The sequence below is a fragment of the Prionailurus bengalensis genome, chromosome B4 (genome assembly GCF_016509475.1).
Source record: "Prionailurus bengalensis isolate Pbe53 chromosome B4, Fcat_Pben_1.1_paternal_pri, whole genome shotgun sequence".
NCBI lineage: Eukaryota > Metazoa > Chordata > Mammalia > Carnivora > Felidae > Prionailurus > Prionailurus bengalensis.
Window position 1 is genome coordinate 128,324,972 of NC_057358.1, and position 19,540 is coordinate 128,344,511.

Genomic DNA, 19,540 nt, shown 5'->3' on the forward strand with positions numbered 1-19,540 from the left:
TCTCTCTCTGTCAAAAATAAACATTTTAAAATAAAAATAAAAAAAGTCTGACCTTCAAAGTTGGCCACATTTTCCTGAAGCTTTCTAGAAAAGCTCACCTGGGCTCTGGCCCTTAGCTGGTCAAAGAAAGCCTGTGGCAAGAAACACTCTGTCCAAAGAGAATACTACAAACTCATAATACCTTGGAGCCAGAACCAGATTTGGCTACTGGAAGAAGGGTCCTTACCCTGGCCGCCTTCTAACTCAAGGTTCTCATCAGGATTCCCTGGAAGACTTGTTAAAGACAGATGGCTGGGGGCGCCTGGGTGGCTCAGTCGGTTAAGCGTCTGACTTCGGCTCAGGTCATGATCTCACGGTTCGTGAGTTTGAGCCCCGCATTGGGCTCTGGTGCCGACAGCTCGGAGCCTGGAGCCACTTGGATTCTGTGCCTCCCTCTCTCTCTGCCCCTCCTCTGCTCACACTCTGTCTCTCTCTCTCAAAAATAAGTAATAAAACATTAAAAGAAAAAAAAGACAAGTACTGTCTGGCCCCATTTATATGAAGTATTTAAAGTAGACACATTTACAGGAAGCAGAATGGTGGTTGTCAGGGTCTGGGGGGAGGGGTTGGGAAAAATGGGAGAGTTGCTGTTTAACAGATATAGTTTATTGTGCAAGATGAAAAAGTTCTAGAGATCCGTTGAACAACCGTGTGAATATACTTATCACTACTGAAACACACATCTCTTTTTTAAGACAGTAAATTTCATGTTAAGTGGCTTTGCTGTACCACAATTAAAAACAAAAAAGATTTATAATGTAGACCTGCACTTTTTAGCCATGTAGCCTCACCAAGCCCAAGCTTCCACAGCTATAAGTTTAGGATGATTAAGAGTCCAGGAGCTCACACACATAACAAACACTTGCTCACAAAGTGAAAGCAGACATGGTTAGCATCATTCTCACCAAAAGCCCTGCCCGCTTCTTTTCGTGGTGTTCGTGCCCAGGTCAAGCTGGATGGCTTGCTGGGTTTCTTTGTTTCCGTAATGTGCCCTCGATTTAATATGCCCTAGTCCTTCACCTCACTTAACAAACTCCTCCCCATCTTTCAAGATACACTAGCACCTAATGGAACCTCAGTTTCTCCATCTATAAAGAAGGGGTAAAAATTTCTCAAGTCACAGAAATCTGGACAGATTAACTGAGATGATTCATCATCTTACAGGAGCCTGGCATCCTGTAAGTAGGAGAGATGTATCAGAAATCAGTAGTGTTACTATTAATGTAAGAGTTTATAGTATGCTGAAGGGTCCACCACCTTCACGGTATTGAGCCTTAAATATTCTGGAAGGTCAGACATCAGTTTCTTTCCTTCTGCCCTTATCCCCAACTCTCCTTCAAGTAAGGATTGGGATAGTCTTTCCCCCACTATTGAAAAGAGGGCTTTTGGAGCTGCCCAATTCCCTCTGCTGTGTCAAACGTTGGTGCTTCCTTCACCTTCCTCCCATACAAGAGGGCAGAAGACACAGGAACGTGGAAATGAACCACTGGAATCATTCGTTATTTCGGCCTTGGTGGCAACTGTGTAAAATTAGCACAGATCCTTTATTTTGCTCAACTTCAGCTTTATCATCTTTAACACGAGAGGGTTGTACCTTTACTTGTTGTTCTTAATGGTACATTTTAGAAATAAAATATAGTAAGAGAGTACAATATAGAAAAGAGATCAAGGCAGGACTGCTCCAGGGTAAGCACAGACAAGAGATTACAGGAGACAGGGCCCCTTGCCATTGTCACGGTGAGGTGGCCACCTCCAAGACTGTCTCCAAAGATCCCTGCCAGCTTGTGTAACCCTTGAATAATCTCTCCTATGCTGTATCAGTGTCAGTCTATGTGACCAATAGCACTGGGCAGAAGTAACGGTATATGATATCCAATGCTAGATCATAAAAAAAAGACTGTGGTTTCTGCCTTGTTCTGTACTTATTCGGGGGGGAAAGCCAGCTGCTACAATGTGAAAATGCTCAAGCAACCCTAAGGGACTGAGGTCCCAGCCATGCCTCTGTGCCGTCTCTGAAGCAGGTCCCCGTCAAGCTGACAGATGGTCACAGCCCCCACAGACATCGTAACTGCACCCCATGAGAAAACTACAGACACAATGTCCGACTAAGCTGCCCCCAGATTCCTGACTTTCATAAACTGTACGACAAATAGATGCTTGTTACTTGAAGCCATTGGGTTTGGGGGATAAGTTGGTGTGAAACTAATTACCAGATTCGGGGACAGGAGGTAACCTAACTTACCGCTGTAGGAGCTAGGGTTCCCTGAAAATCAACACGTAAGAAAATCCTACTAAGTTTCTTCCAGTTGTACCCATTCCCTAATTCCAAGGCCTGACATTTAGGGAAGATATTTTAGCAGATTTACCTCCTTGAAGGAGCCCCAAAGACCGCCTATGAAGCTAATGAAATCTGAATCCAAATGTTGCAACAGCATCTTCCAAGAGCAACATGCATATGGGAGGATGGCAGGCAAGCCGTCTACTGCTGAGTTATTCCATAAAATCCTCAAAGTAAAAACAATAGATCGAAATACCGTATAGTTAGTTAGGGGCCCAGAAAATGAAGCTGCAAGATGTCAAGTTTTATAAACATAATGCCTAATGTAAAACAGTATACCTCTACTAAGTTAACAAATGCAGTCACAATCTGGAAGGCAATTTAAAACAGAACTTCTTTTATAAGAACAGACATACCCTTGCCTCAACCTACTGAGAAATGAGTATCCCTCACAGGGCTACTGTAGCCCCCAAGGGAAAGATGACCTCCATCATGCCTGGTCACCCTGAAGCCTTCAAGGTGGGGCACCTGCCAGACTGGGGCTGTAAGTGTGGGTCCCAGGCGCTCTAATTCACAGAGCGGGAGTGCAATGGTTCCAAGCACAGGTTCTAGAAGCAAACTGCTTAGGTTTAAATTTGACCTCTGCCACTTCCAGGCAGTATGACTTTGAAGTAATTATTAAACCTTTCTTAGCAGCCTTCTAATGGGTAAAACAAAGTATGCTGCTGTGTGGACCGAATGAGATATTTTATGTAAATTTTAGCATAGTGTCTGATCTACTTTAAAGGCTGAGTAAATGTTAACTTTTATTACTATTACATTAATACTAAGAGATGAAGCTCAAAGCACAGTGCAGAAGGAGAGACATACTTCCCTAATGGTGGTCTCACATCAGAGAGTACGATTCACTTGATCTCCCATAATAACAATATTAATTGTTGCCATATTACAGTATATCCACAAATGCTTGACATTCCTCCCACTGAGAGATGAGAAATGTGTATCCTTTTACCCATGAAACTGGGTGAACTGTTTCAACTAACAGATTACACTATCAGCAGAAGTGATACTGTGTGACTTCTGAGGCCAAGTCATAAAAAGTGCTTCTGTTGTATCTTGGTCACTGGAGTACTTGTACTTAGTCTTCAGCTGCTATGGAGGCAGCCGACTGCCCTGGGGCCGCCATGTTGTAAGGAAGCCCAAACCAGCCATAGGGGCAGACACAGAGAGGCCTTGAGTCTACAACAGGAAAGAAGGATGCTGGGTCAGAGCCCACTGTTCCAGCCCTCGCTGCTCAGCTCCAGCCACGAACTAATGGCAACTACATGAGGGACCCCCAAACCAGAACTGTTCACCCAAGCCCTTTCCAAATCCTTGACCCCAAAAAACCAGAGAGCTAATAAAATGATCACTACTGTTTTAAGCCATTACATTTTAGGTGTGTGTTAGGCAGCATTAGGAAAGTGGACCACCCAGAGTAAGTATATGTGACACTCTTACAGAATTAGTTTCCCAGCCGCTATCTCGTTTCGGCCTTACAACTGCACTGGGAAGAACATATTATAACTCTCATTTCGTAATGATGAAATAGACTACAAGAGGGTAACTGAATCACCCAAGCTCACATGACTAGTGACTGACAAAGCAAAGATTCCTGGTCAGGAATTTGGATTCTGAGGTCGGTGACTTCTCAGCTGCACCAGAGCGGACTCTTAGAATACACCAGAACCAGAAATGCAAGAAAAATACACAGAGCCATACGCACGCTGGCCCGAGTGGAGATCAAAGAGGATTATTCTGCTCCAAGTTCCATGGCACACAGAAACCAGTGCCTTGCTGAAACAGCATTGCCCTGACAACAGAGAAAGGCAAGAATAAAATGGACAGCTATTTGAAGGCCACATAATTAGGAACGATAAGAGGGCACAGGGACTGGCGAAGGCCCATTGTTTCCATCACCAGATTATCTCGGCTGACAGCCTGGCATCATTACAGAAGACTTTTCAGAAATACTTGTCATACCCCAGAGAAGATTCCGTGCAACAAGAGAGGATGACAACATCCTCGGTTATGAGGCGCTGTGCTCTGACAGGGTGTCAGGACCAGCTTTGGCGCTTGTAATCGCAAAGTGTCGTGACGAAGGGAGACTTCTACTTTGACGCCACTCGCCACTAACTGACATTTCTTGTTTGCTTCTATGGCTTCTTCACTCAAATCTTTAAAGACACCAAGTGATGGAGACAGAGAAAGCATTTATACTGTAATGGGTATGAAGTCAGCATCTCATGGTAAATGTGGACCCAGGAGACCACGCTGAGACAAGATGCCAGCAAGATGAAGACTTTCAAATTCATCTACGGAAACTCTGAACAGGACCAGGGTTTCATCACAGATAATTCTACCAAAACCAACCTTAAGGACCTAAGAAGTAACATTATCAAGACACACAGGGAAAGCAAAGAAAAATGAAGAAATCTTAATTCCCAGGTGCAAGTCAAAAGACTTTTAAAAGAGAAGTTATGATAAGAATCAACAATCCCAAGATCTTAATTCCTATGGTGCTACTTTATCTTTCAAAGAGCAAAGGGATATAGAGAACTCCATTGTTTATGTTGTGCCTTCAAGCAGTGGCTTCCAAACATGCCCCACTATCTCGAATCACCTGCACAGATTTCTTTAATGCCCATGTTCTTGCAGCCTACACTCAGAGATCCTCAAGTAACAGGTTGAGGGTGGGTCCCAAGAAGATGCATTTTGGGTACCCAATTCTAGTCACAACCGAGTCTGGGCACAACCCATGTGATAGGGAATGTTCACTGTAACCCTAACATCTGTTCTCTCGAGTAGCAGAGCTCCAAAATGTTAGCAGAGAACATGGTTTCCTTGAATAAAAACCCAACTTTTCCAGGCTCCCTTGCAGCTAGATGGCAGCTGCCAACAGCCCTGCAGAAATGTTTTTCCACAACGTGCTCCAAGGGGAACAGATGGTGAAATGTCTAACACGTGTTATTAAAGGAGGGTGACATGCCCTGCCTTATCGCTGCTTCTTTCCTGCCTGCTGGATGGCATGCACAGATATGACCAGTGCTGGGACAGTCATTATGGACAACGAGACCCCCTTGGGAATGCCAGTCAAGCAAGCTGAGCGAAACATAAAGGAAGCCTGTATCCCTAAAACAGACATCCCCACTCAAAAGGTCTCCAGCCTTCTTAAGCTTCAAGAGAAGACTCAAAGCCATGGTTAGCTGGGATGTTTTGACACTTAAAAGTGAAATCTAATGCCAATAACAACTATTTTAGAGCTTGCCTCTAGTTCTAATATATATCATCACCCTGGACATAGTACGAGGCAGGAGCTTGATTTTTATCTTTCTACCGGTAATTTACAAATGAGGAAATCGAGACACAGAAAATGATACAACCTGCTTGTTGCCACATGGCTATGAAGCTGCGATGGGGTCAGGATTTAGGTTGATAACACTGCCGAGTCCCCATTTTCGAAGATGTAAAAGAGAGATACTCAGTACCACGGGCCACTGGTAATGGCAGTGGAAGGTTACGTGGATGGGACCAGGCATGCAGGCAGGACTGAATAAACACACAGCATTTAACAAGTCCTGATGTTCCCAACTCGCTGTTTCTTGAACATTTCTTCCTCCACGCCCCACCTCAACATGAGACAAGAGGAGTTTGGTCCATTGCTATTTCCCAGCACAGGGAACAGCATGGGATACACAACGGAGGCTCAGTAACTATTGGACGAAAGAATGGAAGAATGAATGAAAATACAGTTCGATCATGTCCTGGCCCAGGCTGTGTGTGCTTCCTGACCAGCCCCCCATGTCCTGCATTCTTTCTCACCTTGCTTCCTATTCTTCATACTCTCATGTACATTTCTCACTGGACAGCCTCCACCTACCTGCGTCCACCTCTCCACCCCTCATCCAGGCTGGAGACACCATGACAAATCCTCCCAGCCCAAGGGCTCTCCTCCTTCACCACTGACCTTCCCCAGACCTGAGTCTATGTCGCTCAGCAAGCCCTACATTCCCTGACTGCAGTATGAGCAACAGAACCAAGGACTCCCCTCACATGAACAACATGTTGCTGTTTGCCAAGTGTTTTCAGGGGGGTTGAAGTCTAGCATTCTGAGAATGTGGCCAGGAAATGGAATAAAGCAACAGCAGGTAATATATCCAACCAAAATTAACAAAAGTTAACCACAATTGAACACATATTACGAACCAGGTTCCGTCTGTGGCTTTATATGGCCCATCCCTTTTACTTCTCATAAATCCCCCACGAAGCAGGAATTATTTTCTCAAATTTATTGGTGAGGCATCTGAAGTTCAGAGAGGTCAGGTAACTTGCTCCGGCACCTACGGCAGAAACCATCAGGGCTGGGATTTGAACTCGGGCTTGTCTGGGTCACAAAAGGCCTTGCTCTTAACAGGGGTGCTCTAATTCCTGTCCTTGGGAACCGGGAGAAGCAGGAAATGAACGTGCATGCCATTGCGTTCAGTGCACACAGAAGCACAAACAAGAGGGGTGAGGGCGGTAGGGAGAAGGGGCGGGTAAGTTCTCCAAATGTCCAAAGAGTTACTAACACAGAAAGCGTACTCTAAAAGTGGGGGGCAGGATATTCAGTTGTAAAAGTTCAAGACACTGCCTTAGAGAAGCAACAGGTCTCTGGTTCTCCAGAAACTGATCGTTAAGTGAGGAAGGAGGTGGCCAAGGGAACTGTTGCCCAGCAAGGCCACAACTCCAGGTCCACCACTCACACCATAGTCTAAAGTAACAGGTGTGGGGCGCCTGGGTGGCTCAGTCGGTTGAGCGTCCGACTTCGGCTCAGGTCACGATCTCACAGTCCGTGAGTTCGAGCCCCGCGTCAGGCTCTGGGCTGACAGCTCGGAGCCTGGAGCCTGCTTCGGATTCTGTGTCTCCCTCTCTCTCTCTGCCTCTCCCCTGCTCATGCTCTGTCTCTCTCCGTCTCAAAAATAAATAAAAACATTTAAAAAACAAATAAATAAAAAATAAAAAAATAAAGTAACAGGTGTCCGCAGGAAGACAACTAGGCGTAGAGACCCTGAGTGGGTCAAAAGGAACTGCAAAGAAGGAAGCGGTGGTTTCCATCCCTTTGCTCCTCGTAAGCTCTCTGTGCTGGAGGCCTTCTCATACCCACTTTTCAGATGGCAAGGCTGAGGCTCAGAGAGGCTAATCGACTGGCCAGGCCACACGGCAACGGTGGCGACCGTGCAAGGTTCCCACGTAGGCCCGAGTCAAAAATGCCAGCCCTTCGCGGGCACCTGGCGGTGCTTCCCGGTGGCGTCTGCGAGGGGTGAGGGCCGCTGGCCTCTGGACCACCGCCCCCGGGGTGCTCTTTACCTCACACTTCTCCACGACCGGCTGCTGCCCGCACTCCGAGCTGTTGCCCGCCACGATGCCCGCGCGGAGGTTCTCGCTGTCCCCGGTCCCCTCCTCCATGGAGTAGGTCTTGTTGTGGTTGCCGCGGCGGTGGGCTGGGGCGCGGCCCTGCGCCAGGCTGAGCTGCCGGCGCAGCGCGCGGTTCTCCTCCTCCACCTCGCGCACGCGCACCTCCAGGCTCTCGCGCTCCCGCTGGCCGGCGGCCGCGTACCGGGGGCTGTGCGGCTGCGACTCCAGCGGAGACAGGGACACCGGCTTCCCATCTGGGGAGGCGGAAAGACCAGGGGACGGTTAACCGCGACGAAGCACACCGCGAGCCCCGACCCGCACCCCACGCATCTGTTCCGCTCACGATGGAAGGTGGATCCAAAGTGAGTGACCAAGAGATGCGTCCAGACTGACCTGCGGACAGAGTTGAGAACGGAATGACTTAGGAGGTGATAAAAAGTAACATGCTATTTAGAGAAGACAATCATAATTTTTCCTAGCTAAATACCCTGTCGTCTTGTCCCACCTTGGCACATTTCCTGGTAGGCGTTTTTCTTCTGGATAAAACACACATGAATATGAAGAAATAGCAGGAGGAAGGGAAAGAGGAAAAGGAGAAAGTGGAAGAGAGCAAAAAGAACAAATATTAATAACGACAGAAGTTTATTTTGGTCTTCCTATGTGAACTCCTATTCATCCTTCAAAACCCTGTTTCTGAAGTATCACCTCCCAGGAATGTCAGAATTCGTCCCCAGGTCTCTCTTATGTCTCATCCTATACACTTTCCACTTAAATACAGTTTCATAAGAGGCCCATAGAGAGCTATGGATTTTTAAAACATTAATGTAACATCCCCATCTCCCAAAGGTACTTAGCATACCACATCTTGTACACAGGTGCCCCAGGAACACGACACACTCAAAGCTGTCTGTCCTCTCTGTTCCTGTGCTGCAGACATCCCAGTATCCAGCTACAACACGGCTGCCTTAGGGACTACTAAGCAAAAATAACATCTCTAGAAAATTACCCTCTCTTAGCCACCCGCCAAAAAAGAAGCTTCTCATTTTCCATACTTCAAGTTTTTCTTCTTCCTGCTCAGACCCCACTGAGCTTCCAAACCATCCCAGAGAGTCTCTGCGACCCACAAAACTTGAGGATCAAAGAACACAATGAATTACACCCTGCGGGGTTCACCTGTGCTGCTGAACTGAGTCGGCCTCTGCCCAGGGCTTTTTGATGTGTCTCTGGGCCTTCACAAACATGACTCATTTCTCTCCCTCTTAATCACCTCGGGGTTAAACACCTGAGCTCCTGGCCCCCTCCTATCAATGTGGCATATAGGACTCGCTGCATCCCACTGCCCAGGACCACAGATCAAAGGCCGAGGCTGAATGTGTGGGTACACAGAATCACAGGTGGCTTAGGGTTGTATTGTCCCCAAGCTGGCCAATTACAAGCTCTAACCCAGGCTTTTGAAACCTGTTTCCCTGTTTGGTAAAACCAAATTAGTTCCACTGAGAATAAAAAACGAATAGGCCACTGATGGCAATTGTGTTTGCTCAACTGGCATCGACCCTTCGAGCAGGGGTGGGGAGAGATGAGCATCAGGGCCCCGCTATGCATTCGTGCAGTGCTGGGTAGTTCCGTGCTGATAATGTCTTAGGTTATGCCGACAAAAACAGGTGTCAGACTCTAAACACTTAAGCCTTCCTGTTGGGGTGGAGCCTGAGCAGAAATAAAGTTTCCATGACTGTATGGGGCCACGCCTCTGCTTTCGTGCTGGGAGTTAAGAGTTCTGGGGCTTGAGCGGTCTTCTTTCTTATGGAAACAAAACAAAACACCGGAACATTTAGGAAGGCACCCAGAAGCTCCGGAAAATTCACAACACAGGAAAATGAGAAATTTGTTCTTTGGAGGGATTACTTAAATGCTCTGAGCTTCAGTTTTCCAGTCTCTGAAATGGGAACAGAAACGCTAACCTCACAGGCGCAATGGGAGGCTTAAGTAAGGTATGGAAATACAAAGCTCTGGGCGCTTTGTTTCTCATTGGGCAAACAGTTCCAGTAGTTTCCAATGAGAGTGAGTGGTATTATAAGTAAGCTGAGTTGATGACATAAATTAGCGTGTTAAAGGCTGTACATTTTCTGAACTCGGGGCTGTTCTCTGAGTAGTGTATGGGAGAAAAGGGCCAACAAACCTTGGCTTATTCTGATCTGTGGCATCTCTGAACCTTCTTCCCTTCAGCCTCAGTGAGGTCCAAGTTCATCCAGAAGCAAAGTGGAGGAGTGGGTAGGCTCCCAGGGGGACCTCATCACTTCCTCTGGCTCCCCTCCCAAAAGCCCCACATTTTGCATGCCTATAATTCTTTGATTATGTGCTTATAAATAAAGTCATAATTATGTAATCCCCAAGCAATTACAATTCCAAGGGTAGCAAGGGGGAAATGCTATCAATATTCTTTAGACCCCAAATGGTGTTTTTTTTTTTTTATGTTTATTTTTGAGAGAGAGAGAGAGCAAGAATAGGGGAGGGGCAGACAGAGAGGAAGACACAGAATCTTAAACAGGCTCCAGACTCTGAGCTGTCAGCACAGATCCCAACATGGGGCTCGGACTCATGAACTGGGAGATCATGACCTAAGCCGCAGTCAGATGCTTAACTGACTGAGCCACCCAGGCGCCCCTGGACCCCAAATGGTTTTAACCAAACTTAGCTCTCCAAGGCCTGCAGGTGTTTTCTTCACTCTATAGATTTCTCAGGGTGCCTGAGTGGCTCAGTAGGTTAAGTGTCTGACTCTTTGTTTTGGCTCAGGTCATGGTGTCACAGGTCATGAGTTCAAGCCCCCTATAGGGCTCTGCACTGACAGTGTGGAGCCTGCTTGGGATTCTCTCTTTCTCTCTCTCTCTGCCCCTCCCCTGCTTGCACTCTAACTACATAAACTTGAAAAATAAAATAAAAAATAAAGCTCTATGGATTTCTCAACCATGAAGACACACGAAATGATAAATGCCAGGCCTTAAGGAGAGGAACCAATGTTGGGAAAGGCAACATGTATGCTGTGCCCTACACCTGGCATATAGGAAGTGCTCAATCAAGAGCAGAATTCTGGTTTGTTCTAAAGGTAGGCTGTCCTGAGCTGCCCTTCCTCTTCCTTGGCCAGGTTCAGCTTCTGGAAGGGAGCATACTGGAGATGTGCCTCAGGGCCTTCTCAGCTGACTTTCCCTGCCTCGTGTGCACAGGGACCCTGTGTCTCTTCCCTGGCGGATGGATCCCAATGCCGCTTGATACCAAAGGGACCTGTTGCTCTGCCAAGTTCACGGCTCATTCTAATTTCATTCATCCTGATTCTTGCTTTTGTTCCTGGGCTACTCATCTCTCTGGTTCCTGACCTCTTTGTTTTGGCTTGTCCTAGCCCTCTGGGTGGGGAGGGGGAAGGGTTAGGACAGCGAAAGTTCACCTTTTCAGAGGTGCTTTGCAAACACCAATGATGGGGACATCTTATGGGTTCTGGTCTCTCCCGGGAGTGCTCCCCTAGCTCTGGTTACAGCTTGTCACTACAAGGCCCATCACGTGGGATTTTATGGCCTATGTCGACAGCTGTGCCCACACCAGTACTTCTCAGACCATCAGTGGAAAAGAACCAATTTTCCTCCCAACCAATCCTGGATAAAAATCTGGCCCTAACACATGTACCCAGTACATAGCTTGACCCACATGCAATACATCACATGAATTTGACAAACTGGCCTATACCCTCTTCATCAAGTCTACTGATCACATGCTTGGGCTGCCACAAAGTCCAATTTCTCTAGAAGTTTCTTATATAATTTTCATACTTCCTTGTTGTAGAACACTTTGGGCACTGTGATGTTTCATTTTGTGTGTCACTTGACTGGGCCACAGGGTGCCCAGATATTTGGCCAAACATTATTCTGAGTGTTTCTGGAGGAGCTTAACCCTTTGAATCAGCACACTCCCTAATGTGGGTGGGCCTCATCCAATCAGTTGAAGGCTTCAAAAGAACAAAAGGGCTCACCCTGTCCTCTGTAAGAAACTTCGTCCTACTTGACAGCCTTCAAACTGGGAAAATTGTGGGGTTTTTTGTTTGTTTTGTTTTTTGCCTCCAGCCTTTGGTTATGAACGGAAACACTGGCTCTTCCTAGGTCTGAAGGCTACTAGCGTTTTGAATGGTATTACATCGTCAGTTTTCCTGGGTCTCTATCTTGCCAATCACCCTGCAGATCCTGGGACCTGACCAAATCCATAACCGCAAAAGGCAATTATAATAAATCTCTTTACACACACAAATGCATGCAAACCCTAGTAATCTATTTCTCTGGAGAACCCTAATGCAGGGACCAAGAACAGGGACCAAGAACAGAACTGGCAAGAACAGTCTGCCACACTGCGTGGCACGGCCCAAAACCTGGTCTCTCTATCCTCAGGGCCTGGCACACTGCCTGTACTTGACAAACATTTGAGGAAGGGATACAGGGAAGGAATGGCATCTAGAAAAAAAGGCATAAAAAATTGATCTAGCAAATCTTAAACTACCAGTTACTTAAAAAGTGGCCTCATCATATACAAAAAAGAAAAACGTGGCCTCATGATAATATTCAGTGCTTAAGGGGAGGGAGAAATAGCCAAGAAAAGGAAATCAGGTAGAGTTATTCTGAATCCCAGACGCTTATAAGAACTGAATTTGAGTTACAGTTCCACTTACTAATAAATAACAGCCTTAGGCGAGGGACTTAACTTCTCTGTGACTCAGTGTCCCCATCTATAAAATGGGGGGGGGCGTATGTGTGCATGTATGTTACTTGGCATCAGGCCTAATCAGAGGAGACACACGAATTCCCTCTTTCCTCCCTCATTCTGAGTTCCTTTACTTTTGCTTCTCTATTACCTTCCCTTCCAGGTCCTATTATTCAGATATACACAGTCTATTTGTACACACGGTACATCTCTGTCACATAATGCCTCTATGTGTTGATCCGCGGTTCAGCCCACTTGAGAGTTTAAAATGTCAGAACAGACATTATTCAAAAGCTTAGTTGACAACATCTTCCTCCTCCCTCCCAAATTCTCAACAAACGTGAATTTATCATCAGATTTGAATTTCTGAATCCACTTGAGATGAATGCTCTGAATTAAGAAGCAAAACATCTAAGATTGAGAACAAAAAAGGTAAATTGAAAATCAACCTCTGTGCAGTGTGGTGACAGAGATTAGGGACTTGCCATCCAAAACGTTCTAAGTGACGATCTGAATCAATTTGTGTGCACTGAATCGCTCTGGATCTCTCCAGAGTGCTAGTGTTTAGCATTGTGTGTGATATCCACCACCAGAACTGAGGGTGGGGAGGGGATCTTAACAGAGGCAGGGTCAGGACCTGGGTGGCCTCCCAGCCCTTAGGCCACCCACATAGGGGACTCCACCAGCCCCTTCCAGTGGGGACAGACCTAGATCTCTCTAGTCAAGGACACCAAAATTCTACACTCACGCCCAGATTTCAGGAAGCCTGTCATTCTGTATCATTCTACCCACGACAAAGACACTGCATCCTTAACCTTTATGCAGCAAAATCCCCCTACGTACAATCTGTCACCAGGGCCTGAAGATTCTTCCTTCCCCGTGTTTAAAGTACTTGCTTCTATCACTATATTTCAAGCATTCCCAAACCAATTCTTTTAATCTTATTCTAAACCAGGGGTCAAACTTTTTCTGTAAATACCCAGAAAATAAATACATTTTACACTGTAGGCAATACAGCCTCTGATGCAAGTACTCAGCTCTGCCAGTTCAGCACAAAAGCAGCCACAGAAATGTGTAACACATGGGCATGGCTGTGTACCAATAAAACTTTATTTACAAAAACAAGTAGTGGGCCAGATTTGGCCTATGGGCCATAGTTTGTGAGGCCCTGTCCTAAGAACATTGGCCTCCAATCTCTCCCTATTTCTGCCAGCTTCACTCACAGATGCCAGGGATAACGTTCTTCAACCCTATTGGTACCGCATCCTGCATTGTGACAGTGCACAGAAGCAATTCCATCTACTTTAAGGTCCTCTATCATTTTCAACAAACACTTGGTCACCATTCCTAGTGAGCACAAGCCCGTGCGTGGAAGCCGTGTGCGCCGTCTCATTTGATTTAGCCAACACTGTAATGAAGCAGGCATTCTCACTTTCCCAGCTTGACTATGAAAGGGGGGCAGGAGGGAAACAAGAAATAAGACACACGAGTTAACTTGTTCAAGGTCATCCCAGCAGCAAATGGCAGAGGGAGAGTCTTGAACCCAGATTCACTGGCTCCAGATCAATGGCCCTTTTATGTTCTAAACCAGAATGTCTCCTGCTCGTCCTCTCTCCAGACAAGTCCAGTCTAACTTTTGGGTTGCCTCTGCTTCATTTCCTGGTCCCTTTGTCCAGTGGTTCTCAATCCTGGCTGCCATTACAATCCCCTGGGTAACTTCTACGGAATCCCAATGTCCTTACGCCCCCTCTCCAATGAATTAGTTCAGAGGTAGGGATCCAGTTAGCATTTTTAGAAGCAGCCACTCTCATGGGGTCCTCCTGTACAGTCAAGGTTGAGAAACCCTGATTTAGGCATTTCCCCCAATCTTCTAAGGCACCATAACCCCCCACTTGCAAGTGTGCCTGTTGGCTCCTGGAGGCAAATTTCAGAAATGGCTCAGGTGCAAAGGAGGTCTTAGCATTGCCACACTCAATTCCATTACTGCTCTGACACTGGGCCCCCGTTTCCCGGCCCGAGTCTCAACTGTATTCTTAGGACAGCTCCTATTGTATAACGCAGGACCTTCCTGAATTCCTAGAAGCTAGGTTGCCCGGTGTTCTAGTTCATTCAAGCTTGGGGCTGTTTTGATCCTGTCAATGCCTCCCTTTCCAAAGCAGCTACCCACCACCACCCCCCACCTGCTCCCAGACCTTCCAGCTTCCCTGGTTCTAGGCTCCCTTCTCTTGACCCACAGGTCACTTCATGCCGAACGAATTCTCCAATTTCTTACCTTCCACATAAAGCTGTGTTCATTAAGTAAGCATTTTGTAATTTTTTTAAACACAATGTCCTCCTCTTTAATTAACATAAAAATTTCACACCTCAATACATTCTGAAATTGCAAAATAAATATTGCAGCCAGAGTCACTTCAGAAAAGTTTAGAGAACTCAATTTCATCTTTAAAGTCTCACATTTAAAAAATTTTGGGGGGCGCCCGGGTGGCTCAGTCAGTGAAGCATCCAAATTCGGCTCAGGTCATGATCTCATGGTTTGTGGGTTCAAGCCCCATGTCGGGCTCTGTGCTGACAGCTTGGATCCTGGAGCCTGCTTCAGATTCTGTGTGTGTGTGTGTGTGTGTGTCTCTCTCTCTCTGTCCCTCCCCTGCTCACACTCTGTCTCTCTCAAAAATAAAGAAAATGTAAAAAATAATAATAATTTAAAAAAACATATATTTTTTTTAACATTTTGATCTATGGATGTCCATATGACAGCTGAATTGGATATGGCACTAATTCTGGGCTGAGTAAGACAGAGGGCTCAGCCTGGACACTTTCCTAATTCCAGAATTGTGGAACTAGATTTGCTGCAGGGAGGAACATGGCAGTGGTGATGAGCAAAGGCTGCTTACTTGTGTTGGGGTAAACAGGGAACATTTTACCCAAAAACTCCCCAAAGTGATTTTCTGGAAGTTGTCTTGGCAACCAAAGTAAACTTGAGTTCCAGCAAAGACCTTGGAGAGCCTCTGGCAAAGACTAAACAACAGTTAAGAAAACAGTTCCCCACAAGCTTCTAAAAAGCCAGGGAAAGAAGCCTCGTTCTGTTTCGTCATAATAGGCTAAATGCAATTTGACTTTTCTCCTCCAAGAAAGTATTTTCCAGAACCTTGCCTTAAAGAGCTTCATTAAGTCAAGAAAATGAAGACATTTTTAGCACCAATTTGCTATAATCCATAGCTGGGTTTTTGCTACAAGTGCTTGAAGTATATCTTAATGAGCAATGATGTCAATGTTTTGCCCCTTGAAACTTCAGGTTCAAGGACTTCAAAGCTCCAAATGTTTTCTGCCGAATATCCTAAGTTCTGGAAGTTTGAGACAGTTGGTCTCTGAATTACTATTCTCACAGCAGAGTAACTGAGTCTTTCCAGTTTTAGATCTGGCCAATTCTATTTCTCTTTGATTCCCAAGGAGTCTAAGTACAGACAGAAGGACCTTGTTGATAGCATTCAAACCATAACCAAACAAGGCAAAGGATAATGTGAGCAGTGCTCTATTTTTTATATGTTTGAACAATCTGACAGTGGGGTCCAGTTCTTCTCTTAGATCCCCGGAAATAACTACTGGGCACGGTGTGTCCCAGGAAATGTGAGGAGATAGTCACTCCAAATCTGGAAAAACAACCAGTGGGTAATAATAAATTCACATTCCAAGTAATCTTTGATTACCCTCCGTCCCCACTTAACTCATTAACTTCAATCACTTTTAGCATGGCCTCCAAGTCACCCAGTTTTCATAGTGGCCTCCAGTGGCTGAGTTTGGAAGGTGGTGTTTCCCCTTCCTTTGGTATCCTGAGCCACATTTCTTTTTTTTTTTTTTTTTTTTTAATTTTTTTTTTTCCAACGTTTTTATTTATTTTTGGGACAGAGAGAGACAGAGCATGAACGGGGGAGGGGCAGAGAGAGAGGGAGACACAGAATCGGAAACAGGCTCCAGGCTCCGAGCCATCAGCCCAGAGCCTGACGCGGGGCTCGAACTCCCGGACCGCGAGATCGTGACCTGGCTGAAGTCGGACGCTTAACCGACTGCGCCACCCAGGCGCCCCCTGAGCCACATTTCTTAGGTGTGCAACAGTTGAACACCATTCCCCTTCAGGGACAGCCCTCAACACTCCAAGGAAAACAGGCATGATGACTTTATCCTTAGCAAAAACATCAACTAGCCATCCTCACCGGAGTCATCAATATGGTGATCGACTATAGAATCAGACCCAGAAATATTCTAAAACTTCTTCTTTTATTTTCTCTTTGGCAGTATTCAAGATGAAAGATTTCCTAAGTTATTTTTCCACTGATCTAATTTTTAAAAAAAAAATCCCAGCAATAAATGTGTTATTTTATATGAAATATTCATAGCCCTTATAAAATCCTACTAATAGGTTCCAAGAGTGGCAAATCATATGTGCTGGGGAGAGTCATATTTTACAGTAAAAATTTTGAACAAGGATTTTTGTGTGTGTGTGTGTGTGTGTTTTAACAAAATCTTGTTCAAATCAAGAGAACCACATGGGAGGACACTGTAGCAAAGTTTAAAATTTTTTACGCTGGTCACACTAAGGATGTTCAAAGCTATCCTTTTCTAATTATGTGAATCCATACTTGCCATAAAACTCAAACCGTCATTCTTGGTAGCCATATTAAGTATTTACAAAAAGGAATTCTGTGATTTTTTTTTTTTTTTTTTTTTTTGAAATGGGGAATGCTGACAATATCTGGTTTGGATGGCAAAGGGATAAAGATTTCACTGGCAGGTAGCCGGTGTTACAGGTCTCCAGACAAATCAGCAAAACTCTGGCCCCATCCCATTCTTGCTCCTTACCCTCCCCCGGGCGTTTAAGTCATCTTCTTTCAGGGGTGGAGTGTCGCAGTGAAATTCACATCTATGGGAAAGAATTAGGGTCTCTTATTCTTTAAGAGAGTGTGTCTTTAAAGATTTTTTTCATTTTATTTATTTTATAGGGAGAGAGTGGGCAAGGGCAGGGGGTGGGGGGAGAAAGAATCTTAAGCAGGTTCCTTGCTCAGCACAGAGATCCTGATGTGGGACTCGACCCCACGACCCTGGGATCATGACATGAGCTGAAATCAAGAGTCAGACACTCAGCTGACTAAGCCATCCAGGCGCCCCGCGTGTGACTGTAATTAGACTGCCTCAGACTCGAACAACAGTGCTCTGCTCTCCTAGGGAGGGACAGGGACTACCACCAGACAGCACTCTCAGACATCACTACTCTCCCCTGTGTTTGGAAGACAGTAGTCTCACAAATGCCCTAGGTAAGAGGAAAACTAACTGCAAAACAGGACTCAAAGTCTAGCGTGTTCTTCACGCCCTATGTCAGTGACGGCACTCGGTTTGCCCACCTCCAATCAGGCACACGCCAAGTCTGAGCAGAAGTTCTCTTCCTCTGCATTGGGTGGAAGTGAGGATTAACATAGGAGAAAACTCCTTGCTCTGACTTCTGGTGTTTCAGGTGGTCTAGCGTCAGCGAGGAGTGGCTGGGTCTGCATCATGTTCTCTGGGCCCTCTGACGTTCCCCCTCTCCTCCGCAGTGAACTGGTTTTGAGAGACAAAGCCACTGCCCTTCACACAACACTTACCCCACCGCCTGTGGCTATCATGCTGGTGCAGGGCACACAGCCCCAGGGGAACCCAACTCTGGCATGTGGTGCTCATGATACAGTTAAACCTGATGACATACTGAAAGGAAGAGGTTAGAAGGCAGGTCAGTAGGAGAAGTTACTTAGTAGGGCTCTTCATGTGCACAGGGTTAAGTGGGTAATGGCCATGGAACCCACAACAGCATGAGTAGCTGCCGTGAAGAACAATCTAACACGTTTCAACAAGAAGAGGAAGCAAATGTTTCCGTGAAGGTGGTTGATTCCTTCACTAGCACCCCTTTCCTGCAAACTGCCACGTCACCTAAATCAATGCCATCGTCTTCAGCTCAATTGTAAATTAAAAACAAGAGAAAACAAGCAACAGCCTGCCTGAACATCCCCTCGCCTATAAATGTCTGCCCTCCTTTATGCCGTCTTCTTCCCCCTTCTAAAGAGTCTCCGAACCTCCTTTATCAGTTCGACTTACTTAAAGTTATATTCCAATTTTCGTGACTATCTATATTGAAACAACGGGGGAGAAAAAAGAGGGAAAACCCTTATCATCCCTTTTTTCACCCATTCCTGACAAATCCAAACCATCCCTCGGGAGGAAATCAGAAATGAAGTATGAGGTTTTATCAGGATAGATGGGGTGGGGTTGGGGAGAGGGGAAAATAGAAGATTTTATCAGAAGCTCAGCTTGACAGAAATAACACTTTATCAGGATGGGCACTTGGCAAAGATAAGACATTACCAAGAGCAAGATAGATGTTTGGGTAAAATATTGCGCTAATACCTATTAAGCAAAACCTGCCATCTCTACTTCTGACGGATTGTTATTTATTTGCAAGTCCTACTCCTGGGATGACAGTGATTTTTTTATAAGGCGCTTCCACCAGTAGCAAACGAGCAACAATAATAAAACCAAGGACCCTCAACTCAACTGGGCTATGAAGCAGAGGGAGGCTATGCCTCAGCAAGTTGAGAGGAAGCTGGGCTTGGGTGTGGGGAGTGGTAACAAACACAGAGGCCCCAAGAGATGCCCTGATGGTGGAGCCTCCAGGACAAGACCTCAATTTCCTGGCCCCAAAGAAATGAGTCCCTTGCAGGACCCAGACGAGGCTTTACTAATGGGACTGACCTCAGAGGCTAGGTTGGGACAGAAACCCTGGTGTTGCCGTTGAAATGCCCTGCACTTTATGACTCCACCTTCTGGCCCTGAAGGGTACCTCAGACAACCCGTGACCTTCTCCAGTGAGTAGTTCCAAAGCCCCGACAGGTGCAAGCCCTATGCTAAGTTCCTGGGCACCATGACTGGCAACTGGAAGGAGCCTTAAGGATCTGTGCGATTTCCCCTGCAGGCCTTGTCACCTGGCGAGTTACCATGGACTCTCCCCTACCTGAGAGATCATTCCTAGGAACCCTT

General features: G+C 46.0%; 1 protein-coding gene across 4 annotated transcripts in view; it reads right to left on the reverse strand.

Moving 5' to 3' along the window:
* Positions 1-19,540, reverse strand: part of LARGE1 (LARGE xylosyl- and glucuronyltransferase 1) — a 542,381-nt gene that overhangs the window by 289,350 nt on the left and 233,491 nt on the right. For 3 of the 4 annotated variants that reach the window (XM_043562453.1, XM_043562452.1, XM_043562454.1), the window contains exon 3: positions 7,703-8,004. The exons of the other annotated variant lie outside the window; for it this stretch is intronic. In XM_043562453.1, coding sequence (XP_043418388.1) covers positions 7,703-8,004 — 302 coding nt within the window. The remainder of the gene's footprint in view (positions 1-7,702; positions 8,005-19,540) is intronic. 4 annotated transcript variants of the gene reach the window in all.